Below are 18,432 nucleotides of genomic sequence, written 5' to 3'. Positions count from 1 at the left end.
CAGAAAATATGTATGTATGTATATATATCTATATCTATATATATATATATATCTATATCTATATATATATATATATATATATCTATATATATATATATATCTATATCTATATATATATCTATATATATATCTATATATCTATATATATATATATATATATACTGACAGTGAGTACGGTAGAAAAGGTCTGGGTGAACGGGAAGCACTTGAATCTGTTTTTCAGGTTTTTAAAAAAGGATTCACGCGATAACAAAGTGGTCGTTTCAGAAACCGTCATCTTATAATTGTTTAAAATTAGTTTATATTGACAAAAACTAAATTTTCAAGTGAATTTCTTCAATATCAAAAGGAAAAATATGCGATAACTGCCTTTTTAAATAATATAAGAAGTATTTTTTAATCTGAAAACTTGAATATTTTTGCAATAAATACCATATGTACTGTGCAGAGAAGTCAGGAAAGTCAAAAATATCCATCAGTAAACGATATTTCTAAGAAATTCAATTCACTCTTAATTTTTCTGTTTTTATTCATTTTTTTTCCCACCAAGAAATTAAAGGGGTAAAGTTGTGAAGATACAGTTGCTAGGCTAGTTAGCATGTGGGTAATATAAAATATATTACTTTAACATTCAATGGGTTCTGCCATTTTTGAAAACAATGATAACCAGCAATCTTATAAAGTTAGCTAGCTAACATGACTCAGCTTTTATTTCTCTTTAAGGGGACATATCTTTTTTTGTTGTCAAATTCAGATTAAAAGTAAATAATGAATTTGATGTCCCTTTTTCTTTCTGAGTCAAAGATACATGACTGCTAGCTAGCTAGCGAGCTAAAACGCATGTTTAGCTAACCAATACATGCTCATTTTTATGTGGACGGTAAATTAATAAATAAATGGTGCTAATGACATTTTTGTCGTACAGAGTTTAGAATCTTTTACTATTTTTTTCTTAGGAAAAGTTTCCGATTTAGTTACGATTTTTCCACAGTTACATGACGTTTAACACGCTAACATTAGCTAGCTGCCACCGCCTAGCAAAAGAAAATGTAAGTTGTTTTTCTGTTTACAGAGTTTAAAGCAAACACTTTGCTCTCTGCTTTCATTAAACTGATGGTTTTATTCGTCTAATTCAGTTTTTACTTTATTTTTGTCAGTTATGAGGATCTGGGAAAATTCAAAACCCCCCAAATATGTAGAATAAATAAACTAAAGAAGCAACTGATCATTTCATGACAGACATTTTTGGAGGAAAAATAGTTTTGAAAATAAGTTGGTTTTTTTTACAGTTTATACCTTTACACAGTAGTTTTTAAGGTGTTTTATTATTATTATCACCCTCTGGTTTTTTTTACATTTATTCATTTATTTATTTATTTATCAAAATATTGGACGACACAGACCGACCGTAGCAAAGAGTGAAAACGACGTCTCACAGGAAGAAGCAGCTCAGGTGACGACCTCTCGGGCCTCACAGTGGATGTTTGGACCGTACCATTCTCGTCCACACAGGGGCCCCCAGGCTTTTCTCTCCAATCCTTCAATCAAATGCAGCTTTCTGACCCTCAGGCTTCACCGTAGCAGAGGACAGGGACAGAGTCAGTGAAGAGGAAACGTGAAGGTCAGGGTTTGACCTCAGGTTCAGCAGAGTCCGGCGGAGCCACGGCGGCCGGCTGAGCCAGCGTGGAGAACCAGGTGGACATGGCGGACTTGGCGCTGGTCAAAGCTCCGCCCACCGACTGACCTGTGGTGGAGAAGCAGGTGAGATCTCAGGTTAATCTAAAATCAATGTTATCATGGGGAGGAAATCCACGAAAATGACCTTTTAAAAACACTGATGGTTTCATTTGCGTTTGAAATCTCAAAGCTGCGAATAAGTTTCAGAGAAACGTCGGCTTTTTATCCAAAAGGAAGCTGCGGGGGTTTTTTTTGGGAGATCGAGTCACCTTGAATTTTTTGTCCTTGAGTGAAGATTTCTTTGTGTGTTTTTTTTTTAAATTAAATTATTTAAAAATCCACAAAAAAGTGGTTACCATGGTAACTGTGCTTTCTTACCCACTGCTTTTCCCGTCTGGACGACGCTGCGGCTGGTGGTCATCATGGCGTTTCCGATCTTCTTCCCTCGCTCGCTGTTCTGCACTGAGCTGTGGAGAAGAAACGGAGAACAGGTTCATGAGGAACACAAACAGCGTACTCTGTCTTTAATCACTCTGGAGAGATTCTTCCTGAGAGCGGATCGGACTCAATCCAGGTCCACCCGAGTCCATCTGAACAGAGTCCAACACTTTAACCTTTAACACTGTATCCCCGCTGACCTGATGACCTTCCGCACAAACCCCCACCCCACACCTGCACCCGCATCACCTGATCAAATTTATTTTGATCAGGTGATATTAAGTTTATTTAAATAATAATAAAAATAATAATAAAAGGTCACGTGGATTAACATCAGCAGCTGCTGACATCACAGACTCTAATGAGCCAATTATTCTTAAATCTGAAAATGAATACAGCCAAATGGTTCACGCCAAACCTGGATGGGATCACAGGACTGGACTGTTAAAAATGCGAGCGACGACCACGTACTAACATTTGTCTCTTCAGAATGATTTTCACTCTTAAGGACATTTTGTCTTCAGAATCATTCTGTGTCTCTTTGAGGACACGTGTGTCTCTTTAACGTCCCTGTCACGGCCTCCTCTTAAGGATGAAGCATGGCTCGCAGGAGACTGAATGTCCTGTGAACACATGAATGTCTTCATATGTTTAAAATCACAGAAAACAGCACTGACGTCTCACTGCGGTGCCTTTTCAAAATAAAAGTACAAAATTAAGAACGGTTCAGCATCTTCCCGTCATGATGTGTTTATTAATGTACTCCTTTTTAAAGGAACACTGAAATATTTCACTCTTTAATGAGGTTGTGTCACTCGTCACCAGCAGAGGGCAGCAACACACACACACGCGCTGACTCAGCTCTGAACCTCCTGCTCTTACAAGGACACATAAATAAAAGTGTGATGACTCACTGTGACAGCCGCAGCTTCACGTCAGCGACACTGTACTGACCCTGGAACGGATGACTGAGACAACACAAAGAACAACGATGAATTACAACCATATTATTACGCCATGTTTAACACAAAATACAAAACGTTCAATAACTCATTATGTTGACGTCGTTGTTTTAAAGCACTCACCCCGGGGTGATGGAGGTCATGGCCGGGTGCTTGTTGCTGAGCCACACCCGGTGGTTGTGTGTGATTTTCCACGCGGCGGTGAAAGCGGCGCCATAATCGGCCAGCAGCCGCTCGTTATCTGGAGACGACAGAGGAGACAACGTTTACGCTCTGATGACCTGACGATGAGTCTGAACACAAACTCTGTTAAACAAGAAGTCTGAAAATCTGTACCAACGATGACTTTACAACCAAAAAAACTATATTTTGTGCCACTTTGTAAACCACTCACTCTCCCACACCAAAACCCATAAAGAAAACCAGTGATTTTAACATCACAGCACACAGGAGCTGCTGATCCACTGCTGCCTCCATCACTAAGTTCACATGTCTTATTTTAGTGAATTCAGCATTTGAAATCCTTCATTCAGATTAACCTCAGTGACACAAAGTGACCACACGAGTAGAGCAGCAGCTCCTGTGTCTCTGTGGGGTTTGGTGTGGGAGAAGGAAACTCACCGTCCTGCAGAGCAGACGACAGTAACGAGTGCAGGTAAAGCGTAAACTGAGCTCTGATCCACTCGTCTCCGCCCTCCCAGCCCGTCCCATCCAGGAAGACGTCGTCGCGGTTCTCCGTCACGTGTTTGACGAGGTAGTCAGCGAAACGCAGGTCTGCTGTCGTCAAGCTCAGGATCTTCCTCAGCTCCAGGTCCTGGATCTGGATCCGACCTTCTTCCACCTGCAGTGACACAACCACACCATTTACTCTCAGTGCTTTTCTAAAACATCAAAATAAAGTCTAAGAAAAAAGCGAGACTGGCCTCGACGATGGCATCGCTCAGGTGCCTCTGCTGGTGGAACAGGATGTTGGTCGCCCCGGCAACGAAGCCCCGCACCGTCACGTCTGACAGGAGGTGATGCTGCTGCAGAGCCATGTAGGGCAGACACAGGTAACCCTGGCAACGACAAGAGGTCACAGGTCAGGCGGTTACTGTCGAGTGGAGACCCATTTCCTGTTAGGACGTCATCGTCTCACTCGCCAAACTAAAGATGAAGCTGAATTAATAAACTAACTTTAAAAATTAAGGTATTAAATGTCACTTTATGTACATTAATTGTAAAATTGTTGGTTATTGTTAAAGCTCTGTTTTAAAGACTTATTTTGCTGCTAATTTCCTGAAACAATCCATTTATTCAATTCAATATTGCTTTATTTTAGAGGTATTTCAGTTTGTATTGCTAATGTTTATGAAAGAGATTTTCACAGAACTAACGTTGCACATTGTACAAAATTCTCTCTAAAAAAAATGACATCCATTTTAAGGTAACATGTTGCCCAGTGGAGGGCGCTGTGAGTACGGCTGACAACAGTGGGTTTATTATTTTTGAAGAGACGACAGTGGAGGACACGCAGATGACTTTGCTAACGGCTCGCAATCACACGAGACTATTGTGGTCAAGTCTCGCCTAAGTTTTTTAATGTAGCGTGTGACTTTTTTTTCAATAGTCTCGCGTGATTTGGGCAGACGAAACAGCGTGGAATAAAAGATGGATCTAAGGATGAATTTTATAAACACATTGTTTTGTGTTTCTGCTATTTTGAAACTGAAAATTAAATTTAAATATTTGATCATTTCAATCTAAATCTGCAGTGGCAGGTTTTTTCTTAATCTTTTAAGTCAAACATCCTCTGCACCTCGAACGTCACACGAGGCTGGAAATCAAACTAAAGACAACATCGATGGCGAATATTTCTGAATATTTATCTAAAAAAAACCCCGGAGTTTCTCTGTTCGATCTTTTTCTTCTGTTTCACGTCCTGAAACACAAAATGACTCTAAACGCTGTAGTACACGTGTCGGCCTGTATGTGGTGCTGTAATAATGTTTTAATATATGTGATATTAAACTCTTGAGCGTCGGTACCTTGGTAAAGATGGCGAGCGGCAGACCGTACTGATCCTCCTCCAGGCCGGACACCAGACCCTGGGTGACGCCCCCCTGACCGTTGCCCGGCTGTGGCTGCACAGTGATGGGCGTGGTTGGTTTGTTGAGGGAGGAGTCTGTCGTCGTCGTCGCCGCCGTGTCTTTGGGTCCGGTTTCCTCCAGCACGCTGGGGTCCAGAGTCTCCCAGTCGCTCTCTGACGAGTCCGGCGACGTCCGCGACGGCGGTTTGAGGAGGTGTCCGTTCTCTCCCTCCGCACTGTTCTCAGAGGACGCCGGGGCTGACTCCGCCTCCTCCTCCAGCCCCAGCGCGTCAGTGACCGACACGGAGACAAACTCGTCGGCTGCAGAGAAACTGTCCAGCAGACCCGGGTCCTCTGACACGCTGCTCTTTGGTCTGTAGTGAGACGAGTCCACCAGGCCGTGCTCGATCAAACCTGTGACAACATCATCATCCAAACTAAATAAACTCCAAACACCCTGAATTATCCAGAATAACTGTTGTTTTCAACTGCTCCACCATCAGTCCCTAACTGCTCCAGCTTTTTTATCCTTTTTTTCCCTTCATTTTGTTACTTTCCTCCTAAATCCAGAACATCTCCAAGCTACAAGGTCTTTAAAGTCACCACTTCACAAAAGGCTCATCTCATTAAATCTACACCAGCTCAAGTCTATGACATCTTAACAATGCATTCATCACTTTATCTCACTGCTGGACGACCTTTTTTTCACTGTAAACTCACGTTTGTAAACCACTCACTCTCCCACACCAAACCCCATAGAGAGAATCAGTGATTTTAGCTGGCGGGGACACAGGAGCTGCTGGTCTACTGCTGCCTCGTGTGGTCACTTTGTGTCACTGAAGTGAATCCGAACAAAGGATTTCAGACACCAAAGGCACAAAATCAGACATTTGAACTCCGTGATGGAGGCAGCAGTGAATGAACAACTCCTGTTTGCTGTGATGTTAAATCGATGATTTTATCTATGGGGTTTGGTGTGGGAGAGCGAGTGGTTTACAAACTTCAGTTTCCTGTTGAAAAGAAAGTTTAATGTTGATGATATATGTGACCGTTGTTGCACAGTATCTGGTACTTTATCGCATATATTCTGGAGCCTGGAGGTCTGGTTTTATGTTTTTCTCCAAGGTATTAAAAACCCACATTGAGCCATCTTCAATTTCGATAATTTATGGGGTAACGGCACCCAGATTAGGTTTGAAAACTGCTGGTAAAATAATGACAGCTTTTGCTACTCTTTTGGCCAGGCAACTTATTCTTATGAAATGGAAGGACAAGTCTCCACCCACATTTAAGCATTGGGTTAACGATTTGATGCAACATTTAATTTTGGAGCAAATTCGTCACTCTATACAGGGCAATATACAAAAGTATGTTACTGTGTAGCAACCAGTCCTCCAAATTATTGAAGAAATGAACTTTGATCATTTGGTCATAACTCCATAATTGTAAAGATAGGCCTCTCTGCTGTATTTTGCTTATTATAAATGACAACAAAAAACAACATTTTTATTGTGCATGATACTCTGGTGCAGTGGGAATGAGGGTTGTTCTTTGGTTTTGTTTTTTGTTTGTTAAAAGGGAAATTCAATAAAAAGAATTCTGTTTAATGATGAGATAACGATCTAAGACTTAAAGTGGCACAGACTTATTAAGTGAATGTTTTATTAATAAGTCAAAGTTTTAGTTTTTACTGACCTGGAAACAGCGATAAAACTGTCATCAACGCTCCGACGAGTGTGTTGACAGGAGACACGTAGAACAGCACCTGAAGTATAGTACATATATAGAATAGTAAGATGGACTTTAAGATAGAATAACACTGAATTCATGTGAAAAAAGTAATCGTTACGGTTGTTTGTACCTTCTTTTCCAGCAGGATAAGTTTGAAGAGAATAAGAACCTGCAATGAAGAGTAAAGACATTTACTCATCTATACAAATGTCAGTTAATATAACGTGGAATTGTACATTTTCTGTTTCTCCTACCTTGTGTCGAAAGTGCAGAATTAAATCTCTTGGCGATAATCCTGAGAGAAAAATGCTCATGAACTCATGAACCTCAAACAACAGGTGTTTGTCGTCGTCATTTTTAAACATTAAAGTTGCCGTCGGTGGTTCACAGTGTTTAAATAATAACATCACACATTCTGTGTTGGAGTTTTGCGTTTATTTACCTAAATAAACCTGCGATCCCTCCAGCGACGAACCCTTCAGCGAGCCGTTCATGTGGTCGTAGAGTTCCTGCAAAACAAAACATCCGTAAAAACAAGCTAACGCGGTGTAACCCTTATTTTTCCCGCCAATGTTTAATTAAAGTTCCAGTGTGTAATATGTAGGAGTTTTTTTAACACAGAAACTGAGTAAATAACCATTAAGTCTGGTTTTAAAAGTGTATGATGGCTTAAAAATAAGAATCAGCCTAACAGAGGCTCACAAAGAACCCGTCTTTAATCTGCAGTCTCGCCTCTAGATGTCACTAACTCTTACACACTGGACCTTTAAATGTGAACGCACACAGCAGCTGAGGTTCTCACCTGTAGAATAGAGATCTGCGAGAAGTCTTTCTCCTCAAAGTACGCGTGTGTGATGAGCTGCAGTTTGGCTTGAAGGAGGCCGTACAGAGGCTGCCGGTTCAAAAACAAACACCAGCTCACTACAGATAAACTATGCCAGCATAAATCTATAGACAGACTTTTCCTGCCTGGAAACCGCTCACTCTCCCACACCAAAGTCCATAGAGAAAATCAGCGTTTTTAGCTCATGCAAATGCAGGAGCTGCTGCTACGTCGCTGCTACGTTTGGTTCATTTGCGTCACTCACGTAAATCCTGCCGAAGAATTTCAAACTTCAAAGTCACAAAATAATGCATTTAAATTCAGGAATTGAGGCAGCAGCGGATCAACAGCTCCAGTTTCCCCGAGAGCTAAAATCGCCAATTTTTTAAATGGGTTTCTAATTTCAAAGATTTTCAAGATTTTTTTTTTTCGTCATTGATCTAAAACACAGTGTCTAGATGTATTTTATGAACGTTAGAGGATAAGCTTCAGTTCCTCCACTCGTCATGTCATTAGTTTCACTTTGAATCGTGAGAAGACGACGTCATCGTGGAGCGACTCACCACTCGACTGAGGACGCAGACGCTCTTCTGAACCGTTTCCCTGGTGACGTCGGCCTGTCGCACCTTCAGGGCCTGATGGCAGAGGAAGATATTTAATATTGAACAACTTTCCTGCTCCAACAGCGTCTGTGGCTTTTATTTTGAAAGGCTCTTTGTTGAAGACTGAGTCACGAGCCACATACGAGTCATTTTACATTTTTATTTATTTATTTATTACATAACACGTTTCACGCGTACATATTGACTTAATGTCTTCATGCTTCATGCAACGTTGAAGAAAATGAAGGTTTTATGAGTTTTTTTTTGGTAAACTGACCTTTGCTTCTATTTGTCGATAACAGGAAACTCCGTACACACACTTCATGTCTCCAGTGAGAGGAGGCAGGTGAAAGAACACTGTGTCTGCAGGAAACATGAACAACAAGCAGAGTCAGGTGATTCCTTTCACACACAGGCACACGCACACACACGCACACACACACACACACACACACACACAGTGGTTTCAAAACAGCAGACAAACTGGATCAACCTGAGGGGTAAAGGATTCACACACACACACACACACACACACATACACACACACACAATTCACACTGTAAAAACTATTATTTTAAAATTCAATGAAATATCATAACAAATATAGATTCCATTTTGAGCTCATGTTTGGGGTTTTTTCCACTGCATCGCCCCCTCCTGGCCAAACTGGACACTCCGGGACCCCCAAGGTCAATTGGAGATCAAATATTTTTGATCAATTATATGACAAAAAACTGATTCTGTTTTATTTTCTGATATCAGAGAAAGAAAAACACACGATCCAAAAACTGGAAATATCACGTTTTTTTCAGCATGAATTTGAAATCGGAGCGCATGGACGAGTCGTTACCTTCCTGGTAGTTGTGCGCCCCGTCTGGCAGAGCGAGGAATGGCAGGTACTTCCACTCCTCGGGCAGCAGGTTACTGTCGTGACCTTCGTCCGGCATCAGCGGAGGATACGAGAACTCCACCTGAGGAAGTGAGGAAAGGAGACGAGGTTAGACTCTTGTTTGCGAATTTCCTCCAAGCTTTTTACCACGGTTTCTTTTTTTAAGAAATCGAAAAAAAAAGCAACGGACACAAATGTACGATAAAGCTCGGGCTAGCCATTGTTTTCTGATTTTTCAACATTTAATTCAACACTTTGTGGACCAAACAAGTCATCGATGAATCAAGAAAATGATCAAAAATGTCCAGAAAGATGCAGCTCCCCCTTGTGGCAGTACTGTATATTGGTGAGCTAAATGGCATCATAAGGTCACTTACATAAATTTATCCTGATAATGAAGATCCACCACAAAACGACTTACAAAACGTGTTTTTTAAGAGATTAAAAACTTTAAATGATTGCAAATGATCGCATATCCAGACAAACTTTCATCATTTCAGACTTTTATCCCACGAAAATGTTCACTTTTCATGTCATAATTTTTGACATTCACTGAATAATTTGCAACACTTTTCAACAGTGAAAAGTCTCCTGCTACAGTAAAGTGAAAAAACTTTGGTTTGTTTTGAAAAAGTCGTCAAGTTTTTCGCCACATTTTATGAACTAAATCATGAAGAAAATAATCCACAGATTATTCAGTAGTGAGAACAAGTGTGAGCTGCAGTTCCAGGTTTTTGAAAATACTAATTTATTCATTCATGATGTGGATGTTTGACATGTGTGATATGTCTTATATAAAAAAAAGCCTGTTTTTCTTTTCTCTGTCATCTTTTCTTCGCTGGAGAAACACATGGTGTGAGATAAAGCCCATTATTGGCAGCCTCTCGTCCTACAGGATTAACCTGAAACCTGCTGCTCCTGAACGCACCACACACCCAGACACTGGCACAGCAGCAGCAGCAGCAGCTCCCTCAGGGCGAGTTGACTGTATCTGAACAAAAGACAGCACCTGCTGCTGCTGCGACAGATGGATGACACGACAGAGACAGATCATCTGACACTCAGCAGGAGGTCACTGACCCCTGATCAGATAACTGCAACAGAAACACAGAGACTCCTCACACTGATCTGCTCTGCTGCAGCCCGACAAATAAACCAATTTAACGATAGTCACAATTGTGTGATTACAAACTATATTATGTAATTATAATCAAGAGGATAATTAGAGGATGAATTATCTCTACTTGTGTTGAGCAGGTGCAACTTAAAAGGTTTATAATCGCCGCTAAACAAGTTTGAAACACGACAACTTCCTGTGTGAATGGATTTAATTATTGTTTTATAGATATAGAATAATAATTTGTCACCAAATGTGAAGTTTTACTGCTCTTTTGTCAAACGATGTTTCCTGTTTTATTTTGACACTTTTGTGTATTTGTAGAGATTTAACTTCCTGTCCTTGTGATTTTTTTCCCTCCATTTTTCCATATGTTTGCTAATGAGCTGCCGTGTGTTTCCAGAACATTCTGCTGAGTCATAGTTGCTTTGTCATAACGTTCCTCGTGTTTCATATTTCTCTCTGAGAGAGTTTTGTTTATTTTAGCGCGTAAACTACCGACTGTTGTTGTTGTGTTCATGAAGAGCTTAATCCCTTCAGTTAGCATGATGTTAGCTTGTTTGCGGAGGAGGCCATAGAAAGTCACATTTGTTGGATGTAGAAAATAAAACACTGAACATTTTATTGTATAATTATGGCAACACAGTTGTTCAAGGCCACTCTAAACGTTGTCGGGGGCTAACTTTAGCAATAGCAACATTAGCAACTCCTGCTAGTTAGCCAGAATTATTTTATATGCAGACAACCTTTTCAGACATTTATTCCACAATGTATGGAACACCTTCATCTCATAATTAGCAAATTTTCACGTAAATTTACCTTTTTCATAATTTTGATTTTTTGAATTTCGACATTTAACCCCATCATTTTGACTTTTACTTCATCATTCTTTTTGCTAGTTTCTCATATTTTAACCTTTTGTCTGACATTTTTTGACTTATTAGTCCATAAATTTAGATTTTTTTTTTAGAGTTTTTAATCACTGCTGTCAAAGCATTAGATTTGTAATTGAATTTTGTAATTGGCCACTAGATGCCGCTAAATCCTTCAAACTGAAACTTAAACTCAATGAATCTGCAGTCCACACACACAACCCTTTACCATGACATAAACACAAGCAAATTTCTTCATGTAATGTCAATAAAAAACAAGCTCACCATGGTAACAACAATCAAAAGACATCATTTATCAAGAAATTAGCCAAAGCTAAAAATCAGACTTGATGCCACGAACTGATAATGGATTAATAATCACATCATATATATGTATATATATATATATATATATACATATATATATATATACACACACATACATATACAGCGCGCCTACAATCAAACTGGAGCGGCCCGTTTATTAAACGAAAAGAGCAGCGCGACAACTAACCAGCGTACCTGTGTCCTGCGTATGTATGCCTCTGTTTTTAAAGTTTAGCGTTACTTCAGAGACTCATTTTAACAATCTGGAGTCAAGTAAAAATTATGTCACGCGCGTTCTTTCCTGGTCAGTCGTCATGGAAACATGAAGCTCTGCCAGTGCTGCGGTGTTTGGACCAGAGTCAAAACAAACATACAAGCTGAAAACGAAATAACATATCACTGGTAAAAAATAAATGGTGTCCATTTGCTGTATTAGTTCATGTTTTACAGAGGGTTTAACCTGAGCCAAACCTTACCACCAATTTTAATCATATCATTGGTGGTGGGGGTGGAGTGGCTCAGTGGTTAAGACCGGTACCCTGTGTGCGAAAGACATCATGGTCGCAATAGTCACAAGTTCGACTCCACCCCTGGCTGATTGTACTCAATTCCATTGTAAAAGCATCTGCTAAATGACATGTAATATTATATCGCAGGCGTAGTATGATATATTTTTTTTATAACACACTGGTATCGGTATCGGTACACTGTATCGGCCGATATCCACAGCACAAGTATCGAAATCGGTATCGGAGCATCTCTAATTGTGGTATTAGTATCGCAATAATATCGTATTGTGGCTCAAGTATCATGATAATATCGTACTGTGGCATAACTATCACGATCATATACTGTGGTAATTGTATTGTGATAATATCGTACTGTGGCATTAATATGATAATATCATTGTGGTAGTATTGTGATAATATTTCACTGTGGTATAAGTATTGTGATAATATTTTATCATGGAAAAACTACTGTAATGTATCACAGGGGCATAAGTATCGCGTATTGTGGCATAAGTATCGTGATAATAACATACTGTGGCATAACTATCAACATAATATACTGTGGCATAAGTATCGTAATATCGTATAATGCCATAAGTATCGTAATAATATCGTATTGTATCATACATCCGTGTAGTGTGCCGTGATAATATTGCAGTGTGGTACAAGCACTTTATTATTGTATCATGACATAAATATCGTAATAATATCGTGTGCTAAAACGCTGGATGAGATGTTAGCTAACCCAAAGAAACAGCTGATTTCACTTCACTTTATGTCAGACAGGAAACTACACCGATGACCACTGCAGGATTATTTATATGTGCTGTTATTAAAATAACAACACTTACAGAATCATCATAATCCAGCAGGATTACAGCAAAAACAGCAGGAAATGCGCCTTTATTTGTTGTCAGTTAGCCACATTAGCCCGGAGCAGGGTTCACGTACCTGACAGCCCTTTTTATGGTGGAATCCCACCACCACGATGTGCAGCACCGGCCCTTTGACGTCGTCTCTGCCGTGAGGCTCCATGTCCACCTTCCCCTGCACGGCTCTGAGCTCCAGGGTCAGACGAGGGAACGGTAAAAAGGAGGCGATATTCGCTCCGGGAGCGATGAACACAGCGGAGCTACGCCGCAGCAACAACAGCAGCAGCGGCGACGATCACTCCGTTCTGTTCCGCTTCGTCACACAAAGAACCGCAGTAATAATGAGCACAGTGAGGAAGTTCACTACAGCGCACTTCCGCGTTTGACTTGGCTAAGAACTGACCTTAACGTCAACGTTCTTTGATGTATTTTTTAACGTAATGTGTGTTCACAAATCAAGGAATTAACAACAGTCAACTTACTTGATATAAAAAACACACAGTGCGTAACTCCTGCCGCTAGGTGTCCCTCCATCAAAACAATCATTAAAGAAGAAGGCCGTTTGATAACATCGGGAGGCGACACATTTGCATCGACACGCTTGCTTCTCCTGAGCGACAAAAACATAATCAAATTTAAATACAAAGAATAAATTACAAAAAAAGACACAAAAGACAACACATCCGCGAACGGGTAGTTCTGAATATTTCCTACTTCGCTCAGTTTCGTTATAGATTTGACCCGGAAGTTATTGCGAGATGGTCAAAAAGTTGCCGTCATTCGAGTTTGAAAACAGTTGGGAATGTTTTTGGTTAAATGAACACTCGGGCTTCACTTTAATTTACTGCCCTCTAAAACTGCGGTCAAGTGAGCCGTCATTCGTCTTCGCGTGGTCAAGTGAGCCGTCATTCGTTTTTAAGTGCGTCCGTGCAGTCGAACTTACGGTGATAATGACTGAGGTAGTAGTCAGCATGCCCCTGAATTCAACTGTACCAACCATTGTCAGAACTTATGGGCCAAAGTTATTTTATTGTACAGTAAAAATCTAAATAAATATTTCGTTCAAAAGCTTCTGGACAATGTGACCCAATGTCTTAAAATCAGCACGATTATTGCACTTTTATTAGTAACGTCTTATTTTGAAAACCGACTTGCTCGGTATGAAACTATCGCTGACATTCTCAGTCGACCGTAAGTTCGACTACAAGGGCGCACGAATGACGGCTCACTTGACCGCAGTCCTCTTAAGTCATTAAGGAAAAGAATGTCCACGAATACGTCCACGAAACGTCATAAAAACTTTACAGGTATATTTTTTCTGTATAGATCTCTTAAATAACTTTAGACTTGCTCAAAACCAAGCATTTAATCATTTTTGAGGATTTGAACCCTTTTTGAAAAAATCCGAAGAATCTCTTAAAATGATGCCAGATCAAGAGGAATTTGCCCAAATGGACAATAATGACACCCAAGGGTTAAGAAAACTTAGTAAAATATCTTGTATAACATTAGTCTTTTCTATTTTTGATATTTTAAAGCAGACATGTTGCTATTAAGCACAAAACAATCTACTCTCAAGGGGACATATTATGCAAAATCAACTTTTTAACCATTTTAATACTTATATTTGGGACTCTGGAGGCCCTACCAGTCGCCAAAGTGTGGAAAAAGAATACTCAGTCATGTTTTCGTGGTCCCCCTTAGTGTAAGTATAGGCGATAAAACGCTAAGATGTTGAATTCCCTGCGCTTATGACGGCAGCATGCGCATTTCACCGCGAATGTTACCGCCCCACCAGTAAGTTTACTTCCGAGCTCCACCTTAGCTCCACCTTGTCCCTGCGAGAGTGCAGGCGAGGGAGGAAGAGCGGTATTATGTCAACGCGGAGGGACAAGTGTGCTGTTGGTGGCTGCACAGTGGAGCACAGTGTTTTACAGAGGATATGAAGCTAATGTGCCGAATAAAGTCAGCAAACGTGTGTTTGTGTGTTCGCACCAATTCGCATCAGACTGCGGCCAGCGGTCGCCATACAAAGGGGCGGGTTTAGCAGGGTTATTGAACTGCTATGATGCTTCATCCTTATGGTATTTTGACCAAAGCATGTCACTGACATGTTCATTAGGACACCAGGGAACTATTTTAATGGGGGAAATATATATATAATATATATAATATATAATATGTCCCCTTTGAGCTAGCTAAGGTGACATTTCAAGCAACATATACATGAGTAATACACTAAAATGATTATTATGACATAGTAACTTCAATATATATATATATATATATATATATATATATATATATATATTATAATAATAATGTATATATAATATATTTAAATATAAATTTTAATTTATTTCCACTTTCAATGGAAAAGCGTATCATATTCATTGATGTACTATTTCCTCAATTAATACTTCTCTTTTGATTCTCAGAAGCCTGCTCCACCACCACACACTTCCTGTGAGGCCCCGACGACCATGTCAGTGGTTTCTTCATTCTCACTTTATATCTCTGTGTGTCACAGCATCATCTTTCCTCTCTCTTCACCACCACGACTGGACGTCTGTCTCCATGACGAGGATCCCCTGCTGTGAAGGTGGATGTGTCTCCTCACCATGGCGGCAGCAGCAGATGTACCGGTATGTTACCACGATGCCATCAGCAAGGAGGAGTGCGAGAAACTCCTGGGGAAGAAGAACAAGGACGGGGCTTACCTGATCCGAGACAGTGAGACCATCAAGGGAGCCAAGTGTCTCTGTGTCTAGTGAGTCATATACTTTCACTTCATTTAAGGTCATTTTACATTTAATTGGACATGTCAAGTATAATGAGGTCAGTACACGTACAATAAATACAATAACATTTGAATTTTAATCCAAAAACATTGACACTTTATTGAATTTTTAAGTAATTAATCCCTTGTGGTATAAAAGACCATTTTGTACAATTTCATATACAGTATATTCTTATTTCTTACAATACATTTCCTTTTTTTTCCCTTTTTTTCTTTTTTTTAAAGCAACAAAATAATAAATAATTGTAATAATATACTGTATTTGTATTGCACTTTCCAAAATAAAACAAAGTGGCCTAAAATCAGGCCATGAAAATAAAAAAGAAAACACACGTCAAATAACACAAGTGTGCTTTAAGACTGTGTCATACAAATATGTATTTTAAACAAGGGATTTGAAGAAAATTATAATAATATTAACATTTAGCGCAGTATTTTCTTTCTTTTTCTGTGCGTTTCTAACGTTGAGTGTCATTGAAAAGGAAATAAAGACGTGGTTGTTTTTCTATCTCGCCGTCGTCCACGCAGTCGCCCACGCAGTTCGTGTGCAGTTTTAAATTTTGAGACAAATCAAAGTTATAATTTTATCTAGAGAGAGATTCTCAGTATTTCTTTTTAAATGTTTTTTCTTTCTCTGCAGTAAAAAAAAGGTGGTGTACACATACAGAGTGCTTCAGACACACACTGGACAATACACTCTCCTGGTAAATAAACACACACTTGACAAACTTCCATTTACTTATTATACTTTATGATCATATTGCACCACTAATACTGATTATTGTGTCAAGTCATTAAAAATATCAATATATGACAGAACTTGAATGAACCACCTATAAGTATGCTTGTATAAGTGAAGTGAATTGCAGCAAAGCTAAAACTACAGTGAGTGTTTTGCAGTTAAGCTAAAGCTAAAGTGAGTTTTTTACGGTAAAGTGATTGCATTGAAGTTGAAACTACAGTGACATTTTGCAGTGAAGCTAAAACTACAGTGAGGTTCTTGCAGTGAAGTGTTTGCAGTGAAGTTAAAACTACAGTGAGTTTGTTTTACAGTGAAGTTAAAGCTTCAGTGAATGTTTTGCAGTTCAGCTAAAACTACAGTGAATTTATTGCAATGAAGCTAAAACTACAGTGAGTTTATTGCAGTAAAGCTGAAACTACATTGAGTTTTTTGCCGCGAAGCTAAAGCTACGGTGAGTTTTATCAGTAAAACTGAAACTACAGTGAGTTTTTGCAGTGAAGCTAAAAGCTACGGTGAGTTTTTTGCAGTGAAGCTAAAGCTTCAGTGAATTTTTTGCAGTGCAGCTAAAACTACAGTGAATTTATTGCAGTGAAGCTAAAACTACAATGAGTTTATTGCAGTGAAGCTGAAACTACAGTGAGTTTTTGCAGTGAAGCCAAAGCTACAGTGAGTTTTTGCAGTAAAACTGAAACTACAGTGAGTTTTTGCAGTAAAGTTGTAACTACAGTGAGTTTCTGCAGTGAAGCTAAAAGCTACTGTGAGTTTCTGCAGTGAAGTTGAAACAACTATGATTTTTTTGCAGTGAAGTTGAAACTACAGAGTTGTGACTTTTTTCCTGCTCTCAGGCAGCAGGTGGTATGCAAGAGACATTTTTCAAGAGTCTGGACGATCTGATTCTTCACTATAAGAGGAGGAACCAGGGTTTGGCCATGCACCTGCGCCATTCTGTGAAAAGGAAGACGGCCTTGTTGATCCGGAGTCCCATACCACCTGAACATTCACCCAAAGAAGCGCCACAAGAGAATGAATATGAAAGTATGACACGTATCATTTAAATGCATGTTATTGAACATAAATCTTCACTAAAAGGTTGGGAAATTTTGGGCAAATTTGTTTGGGGACCCAAAAGAAAACTCCCATTACCCATTTGTGGGACCCGACCAATGATCTTCCTTTTTTTCTTACACTGACAGCGTTTCAGATTGATTCATGATCCGTTTTTTTCTCTTCTTCTAGACTATTCAGATTCTGAGTACGTCGAAGTTCTGCCTGAACTAACACAATGACAAACATTGGTTCCGCATGTTTTTGGACTGTGAGAGGAGAAGACCCAGTGTGCAGACAGAGAGATTCTCTCGGTACATCCAGGATTCAAATGAAGAACCCTGTTATTGTGAGGCCCTTTGGGCGAACACTTGTTTCCTGTCGACATATTGTAGTAACCTTACAAGTGTCAAAAGCAGAGCGGTGACACTGCACACAGGAAATGAATTGTGGCTTTGAAAATAATCTTTACTCTTAATTTAAGGGTGGACTCTTGATTTGGCTCGTTGAGACCAAAGACTCACAGGTTTTGTTGTTGTAATGTGATGATACAGAGATGAGGTTTTACTCACAATATCTGTGTTTATAGTTGTGAAAGTGTTATTATGATATTTTATTTACTCCATGAAATACATTTGCTCGTAAGGTTGCATTCTTCTCCATTTTACTATTCAATTATTTCATTTCCTGTGAATTGTGCAATGATTGTCACAAAATGTCACCTTTTTTTGTATCTTTTTACCGTTTTGTTGTTTCCTGCAAAGCCATCTTTATGCATATTTGTCTGTGTGGCCATCAGACTTCCTGTTGTCTTTCACACCAAAATATGAGCCACATGTATTTGTTTTTTGTTCTCACGCATAAGTGCTTCACTATTGGAATATATATATATATATTTTTTTTTTTTGATGGAGTTGAATGTAATTCTTTTGATTTTATATAAATTACAGTGCAAATAT

The 18,432-nt window shown here is 39.4% G+C and overlaps 2 protein-coding genes across 3 annotated transcripts; one reads left to right on the top strand and one right to left on the bottom strand.

Annotated features, from left to right (window-relative positions):
• Window positions 1-511: 511 nt before the first annotated feature.
• On the bottom strand, window positions 512-13,487 carry avl9 (AVL9 homolog (S. cerevisiase)). 2 transcript variants are annotated; one of them, XM_044025766.1, is made up of 17 exons: window positions 13,370-13,487; window positions 12,967-13,200; window positions 9,152-9,272; window positions 8,579-8,664; window positions 8,263-8,334; window positions 7,679-7,768; window positions 7,319-7,385; window positions 7,131-7,171; window positions 7,007-7,045; window positions 6,841-6,910; window positions 5,105-5,559; window positions 4,001-4,135; window positions 3,699-3,918; window positions 3,201-3,318; window positions 3,030-3,083; window positions 2,056-2,144; window positions 512-1,744 (listed from the first exon to the last, which is right to left on the bottom strand). In XM_044025766.1, the coding sequence occupies exons 2-17, from the start codon at window positions 13,048-13,050 to the stop codon at window positions 1,623-1,625; spliced, it is 1,863 nt and encodes a 620-aa protein (XP_043881701.1). In that variant the 5' UTR covers window positions 13,051-13,200; window positions 13,370-13,487; the 3' UTR covers window positions 512-1,622. The 2 variants fall into 2 exon arrangements, with proteins under 2 accessions (XP_043881701.1, XP_043881693.1); XM_044025758.1 differs by lacking the exon at window positions 13,370-13,487 and having other exon boundaries at window positions 12,967-13,263.
• A 127-nt stretch (window positions 13,488-13,614) lies between these two features.
• On the top strand, window positions 13,615-18,387 carry si:ch73-264p11.1 (uncharacterized protein LOC100000923 homolog). The gene is made up of 5 exons (XM_044026032.1): window positions 13,615-14,194; window positions 15,418-15,657; window positions 16,328-16,391; window positions 17,275-17,464; window positions 17,666-18,387. The coding sequence occupies exons 2-5, from the start codon at window positions 15,494-15,496 to the stop codon at window positions 17,713-17,715; spliced, it is 468 nt and encodes a 155-aa protein (XP_043881967.1). The 5' UTR covers window positions 13,615-14,194; window positions 15,418-15,493; the 3' UTR covers window positions 17,716-18,387.
• The last annotated feature ends 45 nt before the right edge of the window (window positions 18,388-18,432 follow it).

The sequence above is a fragment of the Solea senegalensis genome, linkage group LG1 (assembly GCF_019176455.1).
Source record: "Solea senegalensis isolate Sse05_10M linkage group LG1, IFAPA_SoseM_1, whole genome shotgun sequence".
Lineage (NCBI taxonomy): Eukaryota > Metazoa > Chordata > Actinopteri > Pleuronectiformes > Soleidae > Solea > Solea senegalensis.
This window is presented reverse-complemented; position numbering and strand designations above follow the sequence as displayed.